This window comes from Procambarus clarkii, chromosome 1 (genome assembly GCF_040958095.1).
Source record: "Procambarus clarkii isolate CNS0578487 chromosome 1, FALCON_Pclarkii_2.0, whole genome shotgun sequence".
NCBI classification, from domain to species: domain Eukaryota; kingdom Metazoa; phylum Arthropoda; class Malacostraca; order Decapoda; family Cambaridae; genus Procambarus; species Procambarus clarkii.
Genome location: NC_091150.1, coordinates 18,089,904 through 18,117,503, shown reverse-complemented (window position 1 = coordinate 18,117,503; position 27,600 = coordinate 18,089,904). Strand labels below are relative to the sequence as shown.

The 27,600-nt window shown below is 45.5% G+C and overlaps 1 protein-coding gene across 6 annotated transcripts in view; it reads left to right on the top strand.

The window, feature by feature from the left end:
* The window catches only part of EndoA (SH3 domain containing GRB2 like, endophilin-A), a 181,463-nt gene that overhangs the window by 39,337 nt on the left and 114,526 nt on the right, over positions 1–27,600 (top strand). For 5 of the 6 annotated variants that reach the window (XM_045733503.2, XM_069318296.1, XM_069321203.1 and 2 more), the window contains exons 3-5: positions 4,551–4,684; positions 5,177–5,243; positions 11,907–11,957. In XM_045733503.2, coding sequence (XP_045589459.2) covers positions 4,551–4,684; positions 5,177–5,243; positions 11,907–11,957 — 252 coding nt within the window. The remainder of the gene's footprint in view (positions 1–4,550; positions 4,685–5,176; positions 5,244–11,906; positions 11,958–27,600) is intronic. The other variant, XM_069313639.1, reaches the window with a different exon arrangement.

Sequence of the window (27,600 nt, the reverse complement as noted above, 5' to 3'; positions counted from 1 at the left end):
ACGACCAACTACAAGCAATCACTATGAACTGGCGTATATCGTGCTTACCACAGATCGTCTGGTCGAGGGCGCTTCTCCCTCTGACGGCGTCTGGTCACCGCGCTTCCACGGCCCACAATAATGCCTCTGGGCGATTTAATAAACACTTCGTCGACCAGGACTTGAGACCACAACGTTCCCAGCTCAATTCCACAGCTGGCACGTCTGCACACTTCTCTTCTCTTAGAGATATATCACTAGGGGTTCCCTTCTGACGGGAGCTCGAACGGAACGCGGCTTTCCCCTGCGATGTCTGGCACTCAAGTGAGGTCAAAGCCCTTCCAGAAGCGAGCCTCACGCCTCCAGCAAAATGTCCACATCTCCTAGCCAGTCATTTATCTGTTTTCTTCTTCATTGCCCATAATCTCAAACTGTTATACATATCCAAGCAACTATTTTACATATGCGTTATCACCTCAATATTTGCTAGACCTTCTAATCAGGTCAGGCTTGATGAATAACTCTCAAGGAGGGAGACTCGTTTCTCCTGCAGGCTGAGATCATAACACGCTGCCCAATACTGTCACTATGGCGGTGTGTCCACTCACAGGATGAGTGACGCTGCCCAATACTGTCACTATGGCGGTGTGTCCACTCACAGGATGAGTGACGCTGCCCAATACTGTCACTATGGCGGTGTGTCCACTCACAGGATGAGTGGCGCTGTCCAATACTGTCACTATGGCGGTGTGTCCACTCACAGGATGAGTGATGCTGCCCAATACTGTCACTATGGCAGTGTGTCCACTCACAGGATGAGTGGCGCTGTCCAATACTGTCACTATGGCGGTGTGTCCACTCACAGGATGAGTGGCGCTGCCCAATACTGTCACTATGGTCGTGTGTCCACTCACAGGATGAGTGGCGCTGCCCAATACTATCACTAAGGCGGTGTGTCCACTCACAGGATGAGTGACGCTGCCCAATACTGTCACTCTGGCGGTGTGTCCACTCACAGGATGAGTGGCGCTGCCCAATACTGTCACTATGGCGGTGTGTCCACTCACAGGATGAGTGACGCTGCCCAATACTGTCACTATGGCGGTGTGTCCACTCACAGGATGAGTGGCGCTGCCCAATACTGTCACTATGGCGGTATGTCCACTCACAGGATGAGTGGCGCTGCCCAATACTGTCACTATGGCGGTGTGTCCACTCACAGGATGAGTGGCGCTGCCCAATACTGTCACTATGGTGGTGTGTCCACTCACAGGATGAGTGACGCTGCCCAATACTGTCACTATGGCGGTGTGTCCACTCACAGGATGAGTGGTGCTGCCCAATACTGTCACTATGGTCGTGTGTCCACTCACAGGATGAGTGGCGCTGCCCAATACTGTCACTATGGCGGTGTGTCCACTCACAGGATGAGTGGTGCTGCCCAATACTGTCACTATAGTGGTGTGTCCACTCACAGGATGCGTGGCGCTGCCCAATACTGTCACTATGGTGGTGTGTCCACTCACAGGATGAGTGGTGCTGCCCAATACTGTCACTATGGCGGTGTGTCCACTCACAAGATGAGTGACGCTGCCCAATACTGTCACTATGGCGGTGTGTCCACTCACAGGATGAGTGACGCTGCCCAATACTGTCACTATGGTGGTGTGTCCACTCACAGGATGAGTGATGCTGCCCAAACTACAGCAGCACGTCACAGTCACCACTGTCCACTACAGCAGCACGTCAGTCATCACTGTCCACTACAGCAGCACGTCAGTCATCACTGTCCACTACAGCAGCACGTCACAGTCACCACTGTCCACTACAGCAGCACGTCAGTCATCACTGTCCACTACAGCAGCACGTCACAGTCACCACTGTCCACTACAGCAGCACGTAAGAGTCACCACTGTCCACTACAGCAGCACGTCACAGTCATCACTGTCCACTACAGCAGCACGTCACAGTCACCACTGTCCACTACAGCAGCACGTAAGAGTCACCACTGTCCACTACAGCAGCACGTCACAGTCACCACTGTCCACTACAGCAGCACGTAAGAGTCACCACTGTCCACTACAGCAACACGTCACAGTCACCACTGTCCACTACAGCAGCACGTAAGAGTCACCACTGTCCACTACAGCAGCACGTCACAGTCACCACTGTCCACTACAGCAGCACGTAAGAGTCACCACTGTCCACTACAGCAACACGTCACAGTCACCACTGTCCACTACAGCAGCACGTAAGAGTCACCACTGTCCACTACAGCAGCACGTAAGAGTCACCACCACACACAGTAGTGACCTACCTGGACGGGGAGGAGGTTCCCGCTGGTACCCTTGCATGCATGTACTGTCTCATTACCACTGCAAGCCAACACCTGTGCATATTCAGAACTCTTGAAGATGACTTCAGGTAAAATACAGGGTGCAAGTAGAGGAAAGTAAAATTATATGAACTTTAAAAGGTTGTTCTCCCTGTGAAGCTCATGTAGGAGGAGGAGGGGTTGCTTAAATCTTCTCACAACTCGCAGAGTACCTGCTAGTGTGAAGGCTCCTGGGCCCCAGCTCACTATCTTTTGATTGTTTAATGCAATCACTCCTGACCTAACAACATGCAAATTAACATGAATTCATACAAGGGATAGTTCCCCTGGATTGAAAATATGTATTCAAATGTTATCTCCATTTAACGGCAGAAAGAGCTCGGCAGAAAACTACCGTCCGATCAGTTTGACATCACACATCTGCATGCTTAGGGACAGAATCCTAAGGGAGGAAATCATACTCATCTTACAAAGAACAATCTTGCAAAATCAACGCAACATGGATTTGTTAAAAATAGATCCTGCCTCACTAACCTGCTCACATTACTGGAAAGGGTAACTGGTTATTCAGACAAAGGACTTCCGGTAGATGTAGCTTACATGGACTTTGCTAAAGCTTTTGACAAGGAACCACATGAAAGACTGGCAAGGAAATTACAGGCGCATGGAATAAATGGGAGAATACGGGAATGGGTAAGACAATCTTTAAAACGGGAAACAAAGGGTAGTACTAAATGGGAATGAATCTGACTGGGGAAATGTGCTAAGTGGGGTGCCACAGGGGTCCATTTTGGGGCCAACCCTCTTTGTCATATACATCAACGACATAGATGAGAATATTACAAACCACGTCATCAAATTTGCAGACGACACTAAGATCTCTGGTAAAGTGGGAAGTGAAAGTGATATTGAGATTTGCAAAGAGATCTGCATTAACTCCACAAATGGTCAGATGGCTGGCAAATGCTCTTTAATGTCAATAAATGCAAGACCTTGCATGTGGGGCATAACAATCCTTGTCACAACTACCAAACTGACTACACTACGTTACAACAGATAGATGAAGAAAAAGACTTTGGAGTCAGAATCCATCATTCACTAAACGTTGCACAACAAGTGGGAGCAGTAGTAAAATAAGCGAACCAAACCCTGGGAATAATCAAGCGTACCTTTACCCTCAAGGAAAAGAAAATAGTCATTCAACTGTATAAGTATCTGGTGCATCCAGGCATGGAGACCTCATCTCCAGAAAGAGAGCTGCTCTGGAGAAGGTGCAACACCGGGCAACAAAAATCATACCAGAGCTAAGTCATCTCTCGTATCAGGAACGGTTGAGGGCCACAGGGCTAACAAACCTGCAAACCAGGCATGACAGGGCAGATCTCATTGAAACTTTCAAAATACTAAACAACTTGGAGGATGTTGATCCGGACACTTTCTTCAAAAGGTCAGATGTAACACAAACGAGAAGCAACGGGTTCAAGCTCAATAAGCCACAATGTAGGACAGAAAACAGGAGATGCTTTTTCACCCATAGGGTTGTAAACCAGTGGAACCACCTTCCCACCGAAGCCATAAATGCCAAAACTCTGCTGGGTTTTAAAATACAGATAGAAAAGATCATCCAGGCAAATGGGGGTACCTTTGACAAGAAGCCAGCTTCTTGTCCTCGTTGACGCTACTAGTATTAGTGGCCCCTCCGGTAAATTTGGGTAAATACTTTTGTGAATGAGTCAAGATCTGTTGTTCATCCAGGCCCAGCTTAACACACAAACAGTTTTGCTTGTCTCGGGTGATGGTCATTTTTTCCACGAATTCGGTTCCACTCACCTGTTCACCTCACAGGTGAGAACAATCCAGTTGTTGAGCTGTGTGAAGGGATGAATGTGTACAGATCCATCACTGCTTTCTTTTGTTCACTCATTGGGAGGCTGGTTGTAGAGCAGCTAGCTAAACATGTACTGGGGGAAACAAGTTGGTAACAATTAACATGAGGTGTGCAAGGGGTCTTTTCTTGCATGAGTTAAAGTATTCTCTGAAGGTAAGAAAATATTTCTGCTCGTCTTCCCATGCAATTAAACTTAAATACGTGAAATTAAGCCTGTATTCAGCATGTAAATAGAGAAAATATAGCATTTAAGTTACTGTATTAGTTATATTTTCTGTACCTGGCAATTAATGTAGCTCTATTTGCCACTAATGCAGTAACTAATTATAGTTATTTGATCATTAACAGCGGCAGCGCTGGTGGAGACTGGCGAGAGTATGAAACAGATTGCGGACATTAAATACAACTTGGACGACAACATGAAGATGAATGTGTTGGAGCCGCTTCATCAGTTGGCATCAAAAGATATAAAGGAGGTCCAGGTAAGACCATTTCCACTGCACTCATTCAAGAATACCATACAGTACTCTTTTGTTTTAATTAGACCCGAGAATGTTGAATCTAAGTTTGTCTACAAAAGTTTCATTAAAAGTCTAAGGTACACAAAAGTAACTACAGTACCAGTATATAACTGACTTCCTTATTGTGACTGTAAAAGGCATAATGTATTATAGTTTTCAAATAATTTTTTTTATAATGTTATACTGTATTTTTAATACTGCACAGCTGCAAGATTCACATAGATACATTGTTATGCTGTGATGAACTGAGTCACCATGCAGAAGGCCTCTGTGACCCAGATACTTATGTAATGAAGTATGTGGCAGATATCTATACGTGAAAATCATATGATTACCTCCTGTGTTTTGGCCTCTTGAATGCAATCAAAATATTGTTTTCTTCGTTTTGTTGATGATGGTCCATTTTTTGATGGTATGTGTATGTAACCAAAATGTTTTGCTTGCCATTCACAGCATCACCGCAAGAAGCTCCAGGGTAGGAGACTAGACTTCGACTGCAAGAAGAGAAAAAAGGATAAGGGTAATTATTTTTTGTTAATATGTATTTTGTGTGTGTTGATGTTGCGTGATCTGACATTACCAAGGCCTTCTTATCTATGCCTTTTACTCAGCACATGAGACTACAACAAAATCCAGTGTTGAGTGTAATGATCTACCTCTTTCTGGTAGGTAGCCTCGGTGACTCCCTAAAGCTGTCTTGCCAAGATTATTCCATACTGAAAGGTCACGTCAGTCATGCAAGGTGTATTTGGCCTACCAGGGACCAGAGCCCAAACCTGGACCATCCCCTCAGAGGTGCAGGGAGCAAGTGACAATTTGCCACCCCACTGAGTAAGAATCCCAGGAAGTCAGTGAAGATTTACAGACAATTTGAGAAATTTAAAAATTTAAAAATAAATTTACAGACAAATTTAACAGAAAGCAAAACTTCAAACAACAAACACAACAAATGATTCACCCAGAACATGGGATACACTATAACTGGCTTGTTATCCTCAGCTACTCATTAGTAGCTATCACCAGCAACCAGGTGGGCCAGCCCCAGCCTGCAGCCAGCTCCATTGACCACAAAGTTCTGTAGTTGATGAATAGCACACCGACGCACCAATGAACTTGGAGGGAAGGGTGGGAATCAGGGAGCCACAGGACTCTACCAGAAAGAGGCATTTCATAACATTCAGCTCCTGGCTTCTAGAGTAGGCTGCTGGTGGCTCCCTAAAGCTAACCACAGAGAACGAGGGAAAAGTGACGTTCTTTGTAGGAGGACAGGTTGGAAGGGCATGGCCCAAAACAACACACTACTGACTGGGACCAGAACCATTGCCTAAATACCGGGCCACCAGTACCCTGTTAGAATTCCAAAACCCATGAGACACAAATACCAGCCAAGGACATGCTGAAGATTGTGGCCTAAACCTTTTATTTGCAAATATCATGGGCCCAAGAGTAGACGGCAGGGTGGCTAGATTTAATGACATGGCGGATGACCTAGAAATGTGAGCCTTAGAACAGGGGACCAAAGAACCAGGGTTGACCACTGAGGCATTCACGTATCAGACGGTGGAGAAATGACAACATTTCGGTCCACCCTGAACCATTATCAAGTCGTATGTGTGTGACACACACGACTTGATAATGAGAGGTGGCTTAGGGGAAACAAACTTAAAAAAAAAAATTGTGGAACCAGGAACTGGTAAAATGAGCTAGACCCCTCCTCATGGTGATGTCAAAGGGACATCATAAGCCAAAAGTGGAACCATCCTTCCACAATGCGTAGTTGTGATAGCAAACAGGGAAGAACCTCACATGAGGAAATGCAACAGCCTGAGAATCAGACCCACCCAAGGACCTACCTTGACCAACAGCAGGTAAGATCCCCTCCCTACCAGACTGCCTCTATGTTGGGGCACGACCCCAAGAAGCAACAAATGATTAATGGGGTAGCAAGAGCAAGCTGCCTCGGACAAAACCTGTGCAATGACAGCCTTGGGAAAGAGGAAAGGTGACATGGGGGAGATGGACAAAAGGGTAAGAGAGGAGCCAAATCTGATGAATGTACTAACATAGCCTGTTGACATGTGAAGGAGCCGAATAAATCACCATCACCACTTCCTGAAGGAGAGGGACATGCATTTTCAGCAAGGCCACCAAGGCTGCAACTGCAGGCCTCGAGGCCTCCACACCCAGAATGGAATTAAGTGATGCTATGTCTTATTTGTTTTATTTATATATTTACAAGTTCTTACATTCTTGTACAACCACTAGCATGTACAGTATAGCGTTTTGGGCAAGTCCTTAATCCTAATTTTCCCTGGAATATGACCTGCCAAATTGTTTAACAACCAGGTATCCATTCACTGCTGGGTGAACAGAGGCTACAGTTAAGGATTGACACCAAGTAAATCCTCCCAGGCCAAAGCGCTTGCGAAACGTCAGGCGAGTGTGTTACCATTTTGCCATAGGGACTGTGCAATGGGACTTTGCCACGGGGACTGAGCAATGTCCTCAGAGTTGCTCAGAGGGCCTCTATATAAGGAGCCAAACATGCAAGCCATGTGGTACTTGGCAATAAGGGTCCTGGACAGCGAAGGCAGCTGCACATGGCACTGAACATACCCTTAGTCTTGGTGACCTCAGAAGCAAACAGGCATTTCCCACGTGGAACAAAAGAACCATCTCCTAAAAACACACTCTTACAAGTCATGAGTAAAACAACTCTTACATGGCTGTTGTAAAATAACTCTCAAAACCCCATCCAGGTACAATCCAGGTACAGGTACCTGAAAGATGGAATTCGCCTTCTGCCAATCAAGTGTGTGGATACCAAAACAAATCTACTCAAAGTACAGAAGGTATAATGTGGGAAGATGGAAAACTCCAGAAATATGATGACTGAGGCATTGAACAAGACCCCCAAGATTGAACTGGAGAGTAAGCAGCAAAGTGATCATACTCGTACATAAAAGGAGGATAAGAGAAATTCTCCCCCTGAAGCAAACGACTGTCCACATAGGAGACCAAAGTCCACAAAAGGTTGAAGGGCACTTACGGGCCCTCTTTGAGCTCCCACTCAACCCTGAAAGCCTGCCATGAAGGCTTTGGGGAAAAGTCAAATTCCTTGCCTAACATCTGCAACAGAAAGGCGTCCTCCCAAGGAGAAGGTTTAGAGCTGTAAGGGTAGTTGTGATGGTAAATACCCAGAAACCCTGGAACTAGAAGGTTAACTGTTTCTGCTGTCAAAGAGGATGGGACCACCCCCAGATAAGGCTGAGCTGTACTCCGAGCTAAACCCTGACCCAACTCTGAAATGACCCTCGGATGTTTCGGAATTGGAACCAGGGGTACGGGGACAGGAAAGACCAGAAGTGAGGCATACCATACCCACTGGGAAAGGAAGAGGAGGCACAAACTTAGACCAGGTGGAATTCACCAACAGCCAATTCTGAGTCCCAAAACACCATAGAGGCCAACTTTAGGTCATGCAGGTGATCAATGTGCTGTGAACACTAACCCGAGCAAACCTAGCTTGCAAAGCTGCATCTGCCTGAAAAGTTTCCAAACACGAAGCTGATCAGTAAGGGCAGAGGTCCAGTGAGAACACATCTCACAGGGCTCAGGGTCATATGTGTTACTGACTCAACAGACAGCATGGTGGAGACAGACAGAATGATCATTGTTAAGTAGCAAAAATTATGAACTTCAAGCTCTCACATGATGAGTGAGGGCTCAATGGGCTGATCTATAATGGACGATACCAGAGACCTGCAAAGGAATTACCAGAGTCTGAAGGCAACTAAGCGAGCAGAAACCCCAGTCTGGGACTGTTCACCGGAAGAACATTCATCAAGCCGCCAAAACAACCAGGCTATAAATGGTGACTGCAAAACACATACAAACGAGCACACAGTTGTACCCCTGCACCCTAATCCAAAACAATGCCTCAACCAAGGACCCAAGCAGAAGAATCAAAGATTCGTGAATAGCACATGGTGGGGCTCTCCACCCCAGCAGCCTGGTCTCAGGTGAATTCCTGAACACACCAGCAATGACTCTGGCTATGTAAATGCAGTGTTAGTAGGCATCCAGGGAAGAAAACCCTGAGTGCATGCAGTCTAGAATGCAACAAGAATCAATCCTGCATAAAAATTTGGACAGAGCACACACACACATGAGGCTAACACTGAAAAAAGGAACACACGAAGAAGCAAATGGCTCCCACAAGAGGATCAATAGTCCAATGATGGGTGGCACTGGGCTTGAAACAGCAGAGCTTGTCCACAACTGACAGACTGAAGCACTACCAGTAGAACCGTCCACATACCAGCAGCAGAACTTATTGGTCAGGGGAGCCGGGTGCGGGCTGGGTCCAGGCCGCCTTGGGGTGGTGATTGGTACAAATGAGTTTTGAATTAGGTTGAGTGCATTGCTTGTTCTGTGTGAATCATTTGCATAGTTGTTTGGGTGTTTTGAGGCTTCATTTTCTGTGAACCCTCCAGTTGTCAGTAAAGCTTCGCTGACTTTCTGGAGGCTTTCTTGATGAGGTGACAAACTGTCGCTCATTTCCAGCCACTTGGGCTTGATCGTGGAGCGATAATCTCGCTTCATGCATGTCGGTGTTCACTCCCCGACAGTCAAAGTGGTTGGACACCATTCCTTCCCTCCTGTCCCATCCCAAATCCTTATCCTGATTCCTTCCAAGGGCTATATAGTCATAATGGCTTGGTGTTTTTCCCAGATAATTCCCTGGCTCCCTGCACCTGGGTGAGGAAAGGTGGGGGGCCAGGTTGCAGCTGTGGTTTCTGGTAGGCCAAACACAACTTCTGTGACTGATGTGACCTTTTAGTATGGAGTAATGTCATCGAGACTGCTTCAGGAAACCACCGTGTAACCCCCCCCCCCCAACAATGTTTCTGGCAACTTTGCTGTGTATTTAACAAATCCTCAAAAGACAAATAATTTAATGATCTAATTTTTCTGCTCTGTTTTACTGTATGACAGATATAAATAATGTAAGTTAAAATAGTAAATATTTGACTAGTGTATGTTTTGTTAATGTATTGATCTTCCTGTGAAATTACCAATTTGTTTTTGTTTCTAAGACAAAGCCAAATTCTCAGTGATTGGCCATTTGAATAATCATATGAACTCTCAGTGAAGGTTATGTCTGTCTCTTTAATTATTGTAAATACATTATGAATAATATTTATGAGTGGAGAAAATAGTAGTGCTGAGTAAGGAACTTCTTGTCAAGGATATGCAAGGTCAGTTAGGGTGCATGACTATAACAAATAAGAACCAAGATTTATAAGGATAATTTTGTAACGAAGTGGTAATTACTGTACCGTACAAGTGCGATATATCGGTATTTCTCTTCCTGTCTTCTTACAGCGAGATGATAGGGTTATTAAACGTGTTCTTGTGTGTGTGTTGTCTGCTGTCTCTTCTGCATGAATTGCACTTATGTCTGAATTAATTGGAAAAGTAATGGCTGTATTAAGCAACATTTAAATCCAAACTTGTTTTACTTTGCTGAGCAGAAAACTCATTTTATTTTTTAAACAAATGATAATGTATTTGATTCTGTAGAAATTGTCATTAAAATTTTGCATGGTTCTTCCGTATGGTTTGGGGGTTATCTGTTACTTGCAATGGGTGTATGATCACTATTAGACCGTGTAAATGTTATATCACTTTTTCAGTGTTTGGAATGGCATACTCATTCATACATTTCTTATTGCTTCATATAGCTGACTTTATGCTAGATCAATGGTCCCTTTCATTCAAGAACCAAACTTGGCATAATTCAATGATCCCATACATCTATGGTACTGTCTGCTCTCACCAGCTCTCTGTTGGTCAGCCATTTATGACTTGTGCAGCTGCATGAGTGATCATTGCTGTCTCGTGTCCTAGCCGGCACACGCAGAGACCAGCGGTCATGATCTCTGCAACAGATTGTGATAGACTGCAGAGAATAAATCACACGAACATGACTGAAACACTCAATTCAACCCAACACGATTCATTTCATGTGTGGGTTATTTGAGATAGAATGTTTAAGTCTTTACACTGATTTGATAGTTCGGTTTGAGCGATGATTTTGTTGTGCCAATGATATTTGTCGAACATTTGTGATAAGGGAATTATTCATGCACCTGACTGCCTGACATACTGAGATGTGAGAAAATATTTAGATTGTATAATGGGGTCAAACCCACATCCCTGGACTTCCCCAACACACATTACCTGGAGAGTTGTCCAACCACTTGGGCTGGACAGTAGAGTGACGGTCTCGCTTCATGCAAGTCAGCATTCAGTCCCTGAACGTCCAAGTGATTGGCCACCATTCCTTCTTTCCCCTCCCTCCCCCCCCCCCCCCTATCCCATCCCTAATCCTTATCCTGACCCCTTCCAAGTGCTATATTGTCGTAATGGTTTGGCGCTCTTCCTTGATAATTCCTTCCTTCCTACCTGCAGAGTTCACGGACGTTGGTTTGATCCCATTGTACAGCCTCAATATTTTCTCAGATACGTCACATTGTTGTGGTTTCATTGTGCATAGCAGTATGCCTGATCCGACTTGCATTTGAAGTTGCCTTATACAATCACAATCATCAGCTTTACTCTATAAGGACCAAATTAAAAGATACTTAGCTGTCCTCGTGGTTTAGTGATAAAACACTCGACCAGCGCTTTGCGAGCGATTTGGCATGGGTTTGTATCCTGGCCAGGGAGGATTGACTGGGTGCCAATTCTTAACTGTAGCCTCTGTTCACCCAGCAGTGAATGGGTGCCTGGTTGTTTAATGATTTGGTGGGTCGTATTCCGGGGAAAATTAGATTAAGGACCTGCCTGAAACACTATGGGTGCTAGTGGCTTTACAAGAGTGTAAAAACTCATGTATATATATATATAAATAAATAATACTAAAAATCTCAAATTTACCTAACAATTCAAAATTGGTTCTGATTGTTGAAGAAAAGAAAACCTGTGATAGCTAATTATACTTAAATGCAATCAATGAGTCATGCTAATGGTTCAATTTACAGTATTACTGATAACGTAAGAATATTTTGGAGTGCAAAGCATTCTCAATACAAGTAGCATATGTCCCAGTACGAGGTGAGAGAGAGAGATTTGTGTTAACGCAAGAAGGAAGCTAATTGGTTTTTGTTTGTTCTAGCACTTATCACTACGCCCAGCAGTAGTCCAGCTCGCAGCCCGGGCTGGGGGGGTATGTACATGTACACAGTTAACCTGTGCGCTGATTTCATACATGTGGGCTATACAGATGCAGCGCATAATTTGCTTATAAGATTATTGTCTAAAAGTAGCTATTGCGTTTGATAAAATTTTGCTTTTCCCCCCCACGTATTAAAAAAAAAAGTAGGAATTGATAATATCTGCAGCTTTGGTGAAAGCAAGCAAGCAGAGATGGTATGTGTAGAGAGCCTTTAATGTTTGTCGGTTACAATGAACTATTAAGAATGTTTGTTCATGTTTTGAATGACAGACTATTACATTTCTGTGGGAACTGAAGTAAACTTTAACTTCATGTATGTCTTATTTAATAAAGTTGTTTGGAAAGCTTAATAGGAACTTAAGTGGGAATTTCAAGATTTAACAAAATTCAGAATATGATGTCATGAGGAAATTGCAAAATTTTTGAAGGTGATATTTACCTGACAAATGTAAATTTAATTTTGGCTTTTATTTTAGCTGGTGTTACAGATGCTTTCAGTATACCTTCTGCTCTATTTACTTAAACAACTTGGTTAAAAATAGAATAATGTGAGTACTGTATTTATATGCAAGGTCTTGTATAATTTATAGATAATACTTTACATTAAGTATTCCCCTAAGAGATTTCCCCAGTTAGCTTTATCCACAGGTGTATAACTCAGATTTCCCGATGATGACCTGGATCGTTGTATTATTCTCCGAGAACTGAAGGAGATTCAGTAGAAGAATGAGATAAGAATGGCATAGGAAGTACAATGGAGGACAAAGAGCTTTTCTGGGGGGAGCTCTGTCGGCTCCCCAGAGCTATCCAGGCTGATATGGATATATTAGATTTCTGGCATCAGTCAATGTGCATGTTGTTCTATGCCTACCTGGGATCACGAGCACGAGGAGAGATTTCAGAAATAGAGGGAGTACAGAGAACATATACAGCATACAAAGATGCGATAAAGCACCTAAATTATTGGGATCGTCTCAAAGCCCTCCTAATGTACTCGCTAGAAAGACGACGAGAGAGATATCAAATAATATACACATGGAAAATACTGGAGGGCCAGGTCCCTAATCTACACAGTAAAATAACAACATACTGGAGTGAACGATATGGAAGAAAATGCAGAATAGAACCAATGAAAAGCAGAGGTGCCATAGGCACAATCAGAAAACACTGTATAAACATTAGAGGTCCACGGTTGTTCAACACCCTCCCAGCGAGCATAAGAAATATTGCCGGAACATCTTGAACACCTCAACATCTAACTGTGGACATCTTCAAGAGAAAACTATATAGTTTTCTTGAAGGAGTGCCGGACCAGCCGGGCTGTGGTGGGTATGTGGGCCTGCGGGCCGCTCCAAGCCACAGCCTGGTGGACCAAACTCTCACAAGTCAAGCTTGGCCTCAGGCTGGGCTTGGGGAGTAGAAGAACTCCCAGAACCCCATCAACCAGGTAGCCAGAACCTGGCCCCCTCAGAGAGGCACGAGTAGCAATAGCCTATAGAAACCCCCATGTGGTTGGCAGCATTCTGTGTCTACCATTGACCGGGTCAGGCACCCAGAAAGGTAGGCGCCCCAAAGCAAACCCCTATTCTGGTGAAAACATTGCTAAAAAGAGCTGAACGAGTGGACAGAACTCTCCAAATAAAAACAAGCAAACTAGCATGACGTCACCATGTTGCCGCGCCGCTGTCTGCGTACCCCCCCCCCCCCCTCCATCCCTGGGAGGGTGAAGGGGGGATCCCCAGACCTTCACGCTGGCTACCCACTCCTTAGTTCTTGGCTGATGTGACACTGGCAAGGTCGTGTGTCTCTGGCTTCAGCAATTGTTTCAGTTCTGAGCCATGTGGTGTGGTGCTGTCTCTACAGTTGATGTGCGAGCCAGGAATAATTTCTTCAGTACTCGGGCTACATGCGTCTAGGGTTTCCTTCCCTAGGTGCCCTGTAAGTACTGCCCTTGTGGCTTGGGGCCACCTTCTACAAGTCACTTTGGGATTTACCTCCGCTGTGTCTTTTGCTGCTCGGTAATTGACCGCCCTTGGAGTCAGCTGGGGTTTCTGTGTTTCCCTGTCTCTGTGTAGGTGTAGTTTTCATCACTGGTATGGTTGCATGGTACTGTGCTGCTAGTTATCGCCTCACATAGCACCCGGCTCTGTTCCGCCTGGGTACATTGTCCTCTTGCGTGTTTGTTTTTTGTTTCACTGCCTGGTGGGAGGGGGGGGGGGGGGTTCTGCCACTTGATTGGTTATACCCTATTGTTACTTGGTGGTCCTCCCCTAGGTCCCTGCGAGTGTACACATCCCGGGGGTTCAACTTTAGGAGTTTGCTTCGTAGTTTTGGGCGCCGGCTAGCAGTACCCTGCCTGTGTTACCCTTAGCGGAATACCATGACTAAGGGCCCTGGGAAACCCTGCAGGGACTCTGTTGTCCAATGGATGCGACCCCTGGGTCCCCTCTCGCTTCGTTAAAGTCGAAAGGTTGCTCTGTCCCTTTGTCTCAGGGTGACAATCATTGGTTGTGTCTCTGCCATGCTGTCTGTAGGGTCGGTGACACTTTCGATCTGGAGTTGTGCGAGTTTTGTTGCTATACGTACTCCAGTTCACCCAGTGTACTGATGATCATATGTGGGTGCAGATAGCTTCAGCATTGCTGAAGAATGTTCAATGTTCTAAGAAATAAAAATCCTACACAGGGAATAGAAAAACTGACTTCTGAAGCATATGAAGTCTGTCTGAAACATGTTCCTTTGAGGAAAGCCAGAAAGAGGTCCAATGTAGAAAAAGAACGCAGATGACATTACAAAAGGAGGAAGAAATTAACGGAAATGCTTAAGCAGACACGACTCTCCATACAGAGAAGAAATAATTTAAACAGGGAGATTGAAGAAATTGAACAGAGACTGAAGCATTCCTATCAGACTGAAGAAAGGCAACTAGAACAGAAAGCAATTCAAGAAATAAAGAAAAACCCAAAATATTTCTTCACATATGCTAAATCAAAAGCGAAAACCACTCCCAGTATTGGATCTATTCGTATTAGTGAAGGTTCATACACTGAGGATGACTGGCATATTTTTGGTATAAAAAGTCGTACTTTCAAACTGCGAATTCGTGCAGAAAGTTAGAATTTGGCTCCAAAATATGGCTCAAGGGTCGAATTTGGGATGTAGCACTCTGATACTCAGGATGAAAGTGGAAGATTCGGACAATTTCTTTATGAATGATACTCAAACACCTGTAAATATAACTGATATCAACACGAGCGTGGCAGATTTTGAAAGGGAAATTGACAATATGCCCATGCACTCAGCCCCGGGTCCAGACTCATGGAATTCAATATTTATAAACAAATGCAAAGTGCCAGTAGCACAGGCACTCAGTATAGTGTGGAGGAAGAGTTTGGACAGAGGGGAGATACCAGATGTGCTTAAAGCAGCAGACATTGCCCCTCTACACAAGGGTGGTAGCAAAGCATTGGCAAAGAATTATAGACCAGTTGCACTAACGTCCCACATAATAAAAGTGTTTGAACGAGTGATCAGGAGTCAGGTCACTAGATTCATGGAAACCAATGACCTCCACAATCCAGGCCAACATGGATTTAGAGCAGGAAGATCATGCCTCTCACAGCTCCTTGACCACTATGACAAAATCACTAAGGCATAAGAGGAAAAACATAATGCAGATGTCGTATACACAGATTTTGCAAAGGCATTCGACAAATGTGACCATAGAGTGATTGCACACAAAATGAGGTCAATGGGTATAACTGGTAAAGTAGGACGTTGGATACTCAATTTTCTGTCGAACAGAACACAAAGAGTAACAGTCAATCAAGTAAAATCGAGTCCGAGCGCAGTTAAAAGCTCTGTACCTCAAAGTACAATCCTTGCACCACTGCTGTTCCTTATTCTCATGTCAGATATAGACAAAAATACAAGTCACAGCTTCATGTCATCCTTTGCAGATGATACTAAAATCAGCATGAAAATTACTTCTGCTGAAGACATTGATAAACTACAAACAGATATTAACAAAGTTTTCAATTGGGCAGCAGAAAATAACATGATGTTTAACGGTGATAAATTCCAGGTACTCAGATACGGCAAAAATGAGGATCTTAAACATAATACAGGGTACAAAACGCAATCAAATCTGCCCATAGTAGGAAAACAGCATGTCAAGGATTTGGGAATAATGATGTCCAATGACCTAACGTTTAGGGAGCATAACCAAGCAAGTATTACGTCAGCCAGAAAAATGATAGGATGGATTACGAGAACCTTCAAGTCCAGAGATCCCATCACAATGGTTGTACTCTTCAAATCACTTGTATTGTCCCGTCTTGAATACTGCTCAGTACTCACTTCCCCCCTTCAGAGCAGGAGAGATTGCTGAAATTGAGGGAATACAGAGAACATACACGGCACGCATAGACGAGATAAAGCACCTAAGTTATTGGGATCGTCTCAAAGCCCTCCAAATGTACTCACTAGAAAGTACACGAGAGAGATACCAAATAATATACACATGGAAAATACTGGAGGGACAGGTCCCAAATCTGCACAGTAAAATAACAATGTACTGGAGTGAACGACATGGAAGAAAATGCCGAATAGAACCAGTGAAGAGCAGAGGTGCCATGGGCACAATCAGAGAACATTGTATGAACATCAGAGGTCCATGGTTGTTCAGTGTCCTACCAACAAGCATCAGAAATATTACAGGAACAACCAAGGACATCTTCAAGAGGAAACTAGATTGTTTCCTTCAAGGAGTGCCGGACCAACCGGACTGTGGTGGGTATGTGGGCCTGCGGTCCGCTCCAAGCAACAGCCTGGTGGACCAAACTCACAAGTCAAGTCTGGCCCCGGGCCGGGCTTGGGGAGTAGAAGAACTCCCAGAATCCCATCAACCAGGTATCAACCAGGTATTGCATGCTAGGTTCCAGTTGCTGCAGTGCGAGAGGTTGGTTGCTTCCCAGGATGCCCCAAAACTGCCTCGCTTTAGCTATTGGGGTGTTAGTCACCTCGGCTTTGGTTCCATCCGCACCCCCTTGTCCTTTCCCTTCTGTTGTGCGTCCTGGTCTTTCCCCCAATTGCTTCCAGCCCCAAAGCGTCTGAGGGATTTAGAGTGGGGACAAGGTTTAGTTGGTGTTGAGACTCGAGCAATTTCGGGATAGTCCCTTTCCGGGGTGGTGGTGGAGGCATTCGTGCTTGGTCCTCCAGCCGAAGCTTCTGGGTCTGACCAGTGGGTCCCCTTCGTTCCTGCCTTTTCGGGGGCTCCTGCCTTTTCTTTAGAGGTGGGGGTTTTGGAGGATGGCTCGGCCCTGTGTACTTGGGGTGAGGTTCCCAGCGCAGGGGAGGGATTGACGTGGGGCCTTGGGCTCAGTTGGACCCCGCTTGGGTTTTTGTGCCCTTGTAGCGGGGCTTGGTGTTACAAGGAGTGGGGTTCTCTTATTTTCGCCCCTCGTACAAATTGGATTTGGCGTCTGCCCCTCCCCAGGTTCGGTTCCGTGATCCCGTGGGTTCGTCTGTTCCATCTTTCTGGAGGAATTTGGTCTCGTGCTTCCCGCCCCATGTGGTGCTGGAGACCATTGTGGCTTACCTCCTGTGCGACCCAGATTACACCTTCATAATGGATCCAAATTCTTTCATGTATGGATCATTGTGTCTTTACTGGGTTTGTTATGAGGTTCCGGAGTCTTCCTGATTGGCAGACAGCCCTATCTTTTCGTTGGAGGCTTGGCATGCGTTCTGTCGGTCCTTGAATGACAGGAAGCTCATGCAGTGTTGCAGGTTTTCCTGGGGGCAATTTTGAGCATCTCAGTGCGTGCTTGTTCACCCCTGCCCTTCTGCGAGATGTTAGTGTGGTGCAGCTTCATGTGCAGATTCCTTCCCTTCTGGCTGCATTGGTTACGGAGGACTTGCGCACGCATGGCTTGTTGGCTTCGGCTTTGCGTTTTTCTTTCCCCCTGCTTGAGTTGTCCTCGGATTGGCTTGAGGAGGACGTGGAGGTGCTTGGGGCCCCCCTCTGGGTCTGATGCGTTGCACTCGGCGGTGCGTGCGTTGTCTGCATTGTTAAAGCTGTTCGCACCGATCCTGAGGAATGTGGTTTCGCTGCTTTTTGCTTCCCGTCTCGCTTGTCAGTGAAGAAGATGCTCGCTTCTTCTTTGGAATCTACTTGGGCCCTGGCTCTTAGGTTGTCTTTGCCCTTTTGTCCATTCCTGTTTGCAGAGTCTACGGTTGTGCAGTATCTGCAGGCAGCTTCGTCTAGTTGTCATCTTATGTTGGACTTGTCGGTTCTCTGGGGGACTTGTGGGGGCCTTCCCAGAGGGGTCGTGGCAGAGCTTGGGGTTCCTCCCGTCGTGGTAGGCCAGTGGTGCTAGATTCGGTGCTGGCGCAATTGTTGGAACCGTCTGTTTCTATTCAGCGCGGTGATCGATCTGTGTGCTGCCTTGGTTCTCGTAAGAGGCGTTGGCTCTTTCATGGTTCATCCCCACGGTTACGGGGTGATGGGGGGGGGGGGGTGAGGCGAGCCCTGTTTTCTCATGCCTGGACCCATGACTTGTGGTCCTTTTGGGTCATTTCACATGGCTTGCAGCGGCATTGGGTGGCTCCTCCTCCTCCTTTGGGGGAGGATCGGGGTTGGCGGGGCAGGTCTCTTCTCTTGCACTCTGTCAGGTAATCTCGGAGGGGGTTCGCTTAGGCGTGGTCGAAATGACCTCATCCCTCAGGTGGGTTTCCCGCCTGTTTACGGTTCCAAAATGGGTCTGCGCAGACCTCAGGTTCATTCTGGACTTGCCCGTCTGAACCTGTGGGTTTATTGCCCCTCCTTTCGGATGACTACTCTGTCCCAGGTACATCTTCTGTTGTAGCCGGGTGCTTAGATGGTGTCCCTGGAAATCAAGGATGCATATTGGCACGTCTAAATGTGGTGATGTCATGCTAGTTTGCTTCTTTTCATTTGGGGGAGTTCTTTCCACTCTTTTGGCTCTTTTTTTAGCAATGTTTTCATCAGAATTGGGGTTTGTTTTAGTGCGCTTACCCTCCTGGGTGCCTGACCTGGTCGATGGCAGACATAGAATGCTTCCAACCACATAGGAGTTTCTATAGGCTATTGCTCCTCGTGCCTCTCTGAAGGGGCCAGGTTCTAGCTTGTGGTCCCTGGTAGGCCTAGAACTCCATGCACATTGACTGATGCCAGAAATCTAATATATCCATATCAGCTCGGATAGCTCCGGGAAGCCTCCAGGTCTCTCCCAGAAAATGGTGTTTCATTACATTCAACACTGGTTTTTTATTTCAAAATAGTTTGGAGAAATTATCAAAATGGAAATTATGGAAGCATAAAAGAAACCTAAAAAAAAAAAGAAAAAAAAAAAATATATATATATATATATATATATATATATATATATATATATATATATATATATATATATAATATTTATTTATTTAAATATACTGTATATAATGTGTGTGTACAATATATGATTTTAACCCTCAAAATGCAGTTATTGTAATATGTTTATCGTTGACTCTGGTGCAATGTTGTCTTTGCCAAAGGAAAATCTGGAGGTTGTGTCAATGTTTGAATACCAGTAATTACCTAAGTGTGGTTACAGGATGAGAGCTACGCTTTTTGTGTCCCGTCCTCCCATCACTCTTTCATATAACACTTTGAAATTATTGATGGTTTTGGCCTCCACCACCACCACCTCACCTAACTTGTTTCAACCGTCTACCACTCTGTTTACAAAAATTAATTTTCTTATGTTTCTCCGGCAGCTTTGTTTCATTAGTTTAAATCTATGACCTCTTGATCTTGAAGTTCCGGGTCTCAGGAATTCTTCCCTATCAATTTTTATTGATTCCTGTTACTATTTTGTACGTAGTGATTATATCGAATCTTTTTCTTCTATCTTCTAGTTTTTGCATATTTAATGGCTCTAACCTCTCCTTGTAGCTCTTGAACTTCAGTTCTGGGAGACACTTAGTGGCATGTCTTTGCACCTTTCCTAGTTTGTTGATGTGCTTCTTAAGATATGGGCACCATATAACCGCTGCATATTCCAGCTTTGGTCTAACAAAATCTGTGAACACTTTCTTAAGTATTTCTCCATCCATGTATTTAAAAGCAATTCTGAAGTTAGAAAGTACAGTATAGCATAGGCTCCTTGCACAATGTTCCTTATGTGGTCCTCTGGTGACATTTCTCCAGCTCGATATATTGCCTTTGATTACTGCCCTCATTTTTCTGTCAGAAAATTTTTCATCCATGTTAGAAGCCTACCTGTCACTCCTCCAATATGTTCCAATTTCCAGAACAACCTCTTATGTGGAACTCTGTCGAAAGGCTTTTTTTTTTTAGGTCCAAATAGATGCAATCAACCCAACCATCTCTTTCCTGTAAAATCTCAGTGGCGCGATCATAGAAACCGAGTAAATTTGTTACGCAGGATCGTTCAGATCGAAAATCATACTGTCTATTATTATATTGTTTTTCTCCTGGTGTTCAACCCATTTACTTTTAATTATTTTTCTGGGGGAAACCCCGTCGGCTCCCCGGAGCTTTCCCAGGCTGATATGCTAATGTCAGACTTTGGCGTCAGTCATGTGTATGGAGTTCTTAGGCCTAACGGGGACCACAGCCAGAACCGGGCCCCCTCAGAGAGGCAAGGGGAGCAATAGCCTATAGAAACCCCCGTGTGGTTGGAAGCATTCTATGTCTGCCATCGACCGGAACAGGCACCCAGAAAGGTAAGCGCCTCAAAACAAACCCCTATTCTGGTTAAATTGCTACCAAAAGCCGAACTAGTGGATAGAACTCCCCAACAGAAAACAAGCAAACTAGTGTGACGTCACACGTCGCTGTACAGCTGTCTGCGCAGCTCCCCCCTCCCCGGGAGGGGGAAGGGGGAGCCCCAGACCCTCCACGCCGGCTACCCACACCTCAGTTCTTGAGGCTGATGCTATAGGCGAAGGTCGTGTGCTCTGGCTCCAGTGTCGCTACAGCACTGTGATTCGCATGTGGTGTTTGTTTTTGTGTGTGCGAGAGCCAAGAGTTATCTTCAGTACTCGGGCTGCATGCGCCTAGGGCTGCCTTCCCTAGGTGCCCTGTAAGTACTGCCCTTGGGGCTTGGGGCCACCTTCCACAGGCTCCTTGGGATCTGCCTCTGCTGGTCCGTTTTACCTTTACGGTTCTTCGGCCACCTGTTGGGCTCTTGGGTGTTCTGTTCTCCCTTGTTACCTGCAGGTAAGAGGCAGTTTGCACTGGTAGGGGCGCAGGGTGCTGCACAGCTTGTATTCCTGACATAGCGGCCGGCTCTGTTCCTTGGGGTTCGCTGTCCTCTTGCGAGGTTTTGTTTTTCTTTTTGCCTGGTGGGGGGTTCTGCCCTATTATTCCACTGGTGTTTGCCCTTCCACGGGTTTTTCGGGGTTCAGTGGCTTGGCGCCTACCCGAGCCCTCGCTCGATGTATACACGGATACGTCGTCTCTTGGCTGGGGCTTTGTGACCAGTGCTCACCAGGCCGGCCAGGGGCGTTGGGATCCATCCTTCTGTCGAGCTCACAGCACGGTGCGGGAGTTCACGGCAGTGTGGTTTGCTCTTCAGAGGATTCGGGTTGCCTGTGGATCGACGATTTGGCTCCATTTAGACTGCTCTCCAGTGGTTCATTGCCTGAACCGCGGGGGTTCGATGTGGTCCTTGTCTCTTTGGAGTTGGTCTCTTCGGGTGACTCGTCTGCTGGGTTCTTGGGGTTTGGCTCTCCTGGCGGTTCACGTACAGGGAGTGTCCAACGGCTTGGCCGACGGCCTATCTTGCTTCATTCCTCTCTCCACGGAGTGGACGGTCGCTGATGAATCCTTCCGTTGGCTTTGCCAGATGTTCGGGCGCCCCGAGGTGGACCTCTCGCGTCGGCTTGGTCGCGGCGTCTTCTCGTGTATGCGGCACCCTTCCCCGATCGCGAGGCCGTCGGGGTCAATGCCTTTCGGCTAGACTGGTCAAGGTGGGGGTTTCTGTACCTCTTTCCCCCGGTTCGGTTGTTACTCCAGGTCCTGACTCGCTTGGAGACTTACCAGGGGAGTGTTGTCCTTCTGGCCCCTTGGTGGCCAGCTCAGCCTTGGTTTCAGACGCTGCTTGCTCGGTGTCCAAACCCGAGGGTTTTCCCGCGGCTCCGCCTTTTTCAGCATTTCGGGCCGGTACGTCACATGGCTGGTTCGAACTTCTCCTCGAGTCTTCGCGTATGGGTTTTTTGACTCGAGTCTATCATCATCTCTATGGTGATCAGGTGGCCTCTTTGTTGGTGTCCAACCTGAGGGCGGCTTCTCGGCGGCAGTATGAAGGTTCCTGGTGGTCCTTCTTTTTTGCGTCTTCATCGTGTTAGTTCGTTGTCTGTTAGGGTGATCTTGTCCTTTCTCTCTTGGTTGTTTCAGGACCGTCATCTTATGCCTAACACTGTCGCCTCATATTGTGCAGGCGCTGGCGGAGCTGCTTCAGTTTGCCTTTGGTATCGATGTTACGTCTGCGCCATTTCGCAAGCTGTCTCGTGCCTTGTTTCACCTCCGGCCTGCTCATGCGCCGCCTGAGCCGTCCTGGTCTTTGGACAGAGTGCTCGCTTACCTTTCATCTTCTCATTTCGTTGTGGCCCCTTCGGTCCGGGATTGTTTCTCCAAGGCTCTTTTCTTGTTGGCATTAGCCTCTAGGGGTCGGGTAGGAGAGCTTCATGCTCTCCTCCGGCGCAGGGGTTTCTGCTCTTTTGGTTGTGGAGATTGTTTTGTTCACTTGCAGCTGTCTCCTTCTTTTCTGGCAAAGAATAAGACTGCTGCGTTCCGGAGGAGTCCATGGGTGGTTGATGCTTGGTTGGTTCGGCTGGGGGTGCATTATATTTTGTGTCCGGTTGCGGCGCTTCGCCGTTATTTGCATGCCACGGCTTCTGTGTCCGGGGACGTGCTTTGAGTTGATCCGGTTTCCCTTCTTCCCTGTTCACGGGTTCGGGTTTCCCAGGTCATCCGCAGGGTTATCAAGTCCAACCAGCCTGCGGTCTATCCCCGTGCCCATGACATCCGTAAGTTCGCGGCTCTTGCTGCCATCTTTGGGAATATGTCTTGATCTGATATTCGGGCACGGGGTTTTTGGCGGTTGAACAGGGTCCTGGCTGCTCGTCACCTCGTGAATGTCCCTGGGCCCCGTTGGGGCTGTGTTGCTTTGGGTCGGCGGTGCAGCCAGTTGTCTCGACTTCGAGTTGAGGAGTGAGCAACGACCGGCTCCCGAGTAAGTCCCTCTTTTTCCGTCTGTGGGTAGTTAGCTCCGAGGAGCCGACGGGGCTCCCTCCAGAAAACCAGCGTTGAATGTAATGAAACGCCATTTTCTGGGTGAGTCCCGGAGGCTCCCTAGCATCCCTCTCTCCCTCCCTCCGGTCGGCGTTTTTTTTTGCGTTTTTGACATCCAGGCTCAAGAACTGAGGTGTGGGTAGCCGGCGTGAAGGGTCTCGGGCGCCCCCTTCCCCCTCTCGGGAGGAGGGAGCTGCGCAGACAGTGGCGCGGCGACGTGTGACGTCACACTAGTTTGCTTTTTTTCTGTTGGGGAGTTCTATCCACTAGTTCGGTTTTGGTAGCAATTTTAACCAGAATAGGGGTTTGTTTTGAGACCATTGGGGTTTCTATAGGCCATTGCTCCCCTTGCCTCTCTGAGGGGGCCCAGTTCTGGCCGTGGTCCCCGGTAGGCCTAAGAACTCCATACACATGACTGATGCCAAAGTCTGACATTAGCATATCAGCCTGGTAAAGCTCCAGGGAGCCGACGGAACTCGCCCAGAAAATGGCTTTTCATTACATTCAACGCTGGTTTTTCCAATATTTTGATTAGTACACTTGTCAATGATACAGGTTTATAATTTAGTGGGTCTTCCCTGCTGCCCCTTTTGTAGATTGGAACTATGTTAGCCTTTTTCCACACACATCTTCTATGACTCCTGTATCCAGGGGATGCATTAAAAATCAGTTGAAGTGGAATGCTGAGCTCAGGTGCACATTCTCTCAGAACCTATGGTGAAACTCCATCTGGACCAACTGCTTTGTTCTTAGCTCCTTGAGCATTTTTTCTACTTTGTCTCTAGACACCTCTGTGTTCTATGTTCTCTGGAATTCTTATTGTGTCTGGTTCTCTGAAAATTTCATTTTGTACACACACTCTTTGGAACTCTTTGTTAAATATTTCACACATTTCCTTTTCATTTTCCATGAATATGCTTCCCATTTTCAACTTCTGAAAATTATCCTTTACCTGCAATTTGTTGATTATGAATTTATAGACTAGACCTGGTTCTGTTTTACATTTGCCGCTATCCCTTTCTCAAAAAAATTTTCTGCCTCTCTCCTCACTGCTGTGTAGTTGTTTCTTGCATCTTTGTATCACTGGTATGTTTGGGGGTTTGGCCTCTTCCTATATTGATTCCATGACCAGAAAAGACCAGAGTCTTTTGGTCTCTGGCCCCTCTCGCAATTTCTGCTGAACCATTCCTGTTTCCTAGTTCTGCATCTCTTTGGTATAAATTTTTTTGTGTCTTTATCATTATTTCACAAAACTTTACATACATCTCATTTTACTTCCTTGCCTAACAGCAAATCTTTCCAGTCAATTTCCTCAAAGAAATTTCTAAGTTTCCCCATAATGTTCTCTACTGAAATCAGGTTTTTCAACTGCTTCAACTTCCTAATTTTCTTCCCGATTATAATGCATTGTACACTTTAATACACACAGAAATCACAATAGCATTATATATCAAATGAATAAATCCAGGAGGACTGTGATGTAATACCCATGGTTTGTGTCTCGGAGAGACTGCGGGATCCGTGTGAGAGCAGTTCTTTTGACCATGTTGTGGCCCAGTCGATTAAGGTGCGTCTGGGATCATCCTGGACGTAAGTTCAAACCCTCATCACGGCCCTTGTGGATTTGTTCATTGCATACTTTATTCCAAAAAAAGACGCGGTCACTTTTACCCAAAGGAGGAAAGTACTGAATGTCAAATAACTCTTCCTCTTTCCTGGTAAATATCATATCCAGCATGGAGGGAACATCCCCTCCCTCATCCTTGTAGCTTGTTTAACGTGTTGATACTTGAAAGTTTCCAGGATGAGGTTTATGAATCTTCAGGTCTAAAACTCATCTGTTTGTTTGTCCAAATTGTTCCAATAGTTCAGTGATGTCTCCCAGCAGCTATGGGAAGCCACTAAATAATTTTGAAGTTAGACTGGACATCAGCTCCTGGTCTTTCATCAAACTATGACAATGTCTGCACTGACCTTCCCAACATAAGAATTTTCACTGAACCATATCCATGTTGATATTCACTTTTGCATACAAAAAATTTATATGTGAATATATTTCATGTGAACATACAAAATATTTTTTCTTTGGTCCTGGATCCCCCCTCACAATGTAACACTGAAAAATACTTGAAGGCTGAATAGCAATGACTCCAAATGGATGTCTAATGAAGTACTGGGACTAAAGAACTGTATCAATGTATAAGAAGGCTATACACTGCACATAACAATTAGGAATGTACAAGTCTAACACACAAATTTGTCAAACTAATACAAAATGTTAAAAAGAACTAAATGAGGAAAGCTAAAAGAAATTTTGAAGTGTGTGCATATGTTGTCCATGGAGTTGATTGCTTTGGTTCACTCTACTTTCATGGTGGGGTTTTCATCGATCTGTGGTGATCACCTATTCCTGGGCTCCCCTCTTTCAATTGAGGGTCTCGTATTGTGGTCGTGGTCTCTGGTAGTTGCTTGTGAATTGTTAGAACCTGGTATGCTACCTAATATTTTTTCCTGTTAGTGCAAACAAAACCCTCCAGTGGGTGCCACAGCTTCAGGGTTAGAATGGAATGGTCACAGTGAGCAAATTGATGATTAGTGGTGTGGAAAGGTGGTGTGAGTTTGAGTTACAGGGAAAAATAAAAGTTAACCTGAGTGAATGGAAGCGGCTAGATGGATGTGTAAGGCTGATGTATATGTAAGACATCTGATGATAAACATGGTACACCTGGCCTGTGAAGTGACAGATATGAAGTGTTCTCAACTAGTTGGACTTGCCTAGTTGTATTCACCTACTTGTACTCACCTAGTTGTGCTTGGGGGGATTGAGCTTGATCCCTTTTGGTCCTGCCTCTCAACTGTCAATCTGCTGGTGTACAGATTCCAGAGCTTCTCGAGCTCTATCATATCTACATTTGAAACTGTATGGAGTCTGCCTCCACCACATCACTTCCTAGTGGATTCTATTTACTAGCTACTCTGACACTGAAAAAGTTCTTTCTAATGTGTCTGTGGCACATTTGGGTACTCAGCTTCCACCTGTGTCCTCTTGTGCATGTTCCATGCATGTTATATAATCCATCCTTGTCTACCTTGTCAATCACCCCTGAGAATTTTTGTATGTGGTGATCATGTCTCTCCAAGCTGTTGTCTTCCAGCGACGTTAGGTGCAGTTCATGCAGCCTTTTCCAGTAACTCATGCCTCTTAGTTCTGGGACTAGCCTAGTGGCATACCTCTGAACTTTTTCCAGCTTTATCTTGTGCTTGACAAGGTATGGGCTCCATGCTGAGGCCGCATATTCCAGGATTGGCCTCACATATGTCGTATACTAGGCTCTGAAGGATTCATTACATGGATTTCTGAAGGCAGTTCTGATGTTAGCCAGCCTTTCATACAACACTGATATTATCCTTTTCATGTGGGCTTCAGGAGACAGGTTTGACATATCAACTCCTAGATCTTTCTCTCTGTCCGTTTCATGAAGGACTTCATCTCCCATTCGGTATCCTGTGTCTGGCCTCCTATTTCCTCTGCCTAGTTTCATTACCTTACATTTACTTGGGTTGAACTTTAGTAGCCATTTGTTGGACCATTCCTTCAGTCTGTCTAGGTAATCTTGTAGCCTAATACTATCTTCCTCTGTCTTAATCATCCTCATAATTTTTGCATCATCATCATCAAACATTGAGAGGAATGAGTCTGTTCTGTCTGGGAGATCATTTATGTATATCAGAAACAGTCCAAGGACTGAACCCTGCGGGACTCCACTGGTGACGCCTCGCCACTCCAAGACCTCACCTCTCACAGTGACTTGCTGTCTTCTGTTGCTTAGGTACTCCTTATCGAATGGAGTACCTTCCCTTTTACTCCTGCCTGCATCTCCAATTTGTGTGCTAGTCTCTTATGTGAAGATTTGCTGATGTGAGACAGTGAGAATGTAAATTACACTAGTGTGAAAAGATTGGTGCTGCTGTGAATATTTTCAATGTCTTTTTCTATACAGCTGCATTGCTCTGCTATCTTCCACAAGCAAGTGCCTTCCCCATTCCATTTAAGGGTGAAATGGTTTAGTGATGTGATATATGTAGTGCTTTTATAAAAGCCCTTCAGAATTTTGTATTTCCAAATTAATTTTTAAATAAGTTATACCGTATAGTTACAGTATTTTTGAAGTTTGGTGGTTATAGTAATTTTTCCAAAACTGAAAGCAACTGTATCATTCTACTGCAATATTGCAATGCTTATTTATTAGAAGTTTTTTAATATTTTCTGCTTATACAAAATACTTGCCCACTATCCACCAAATACGT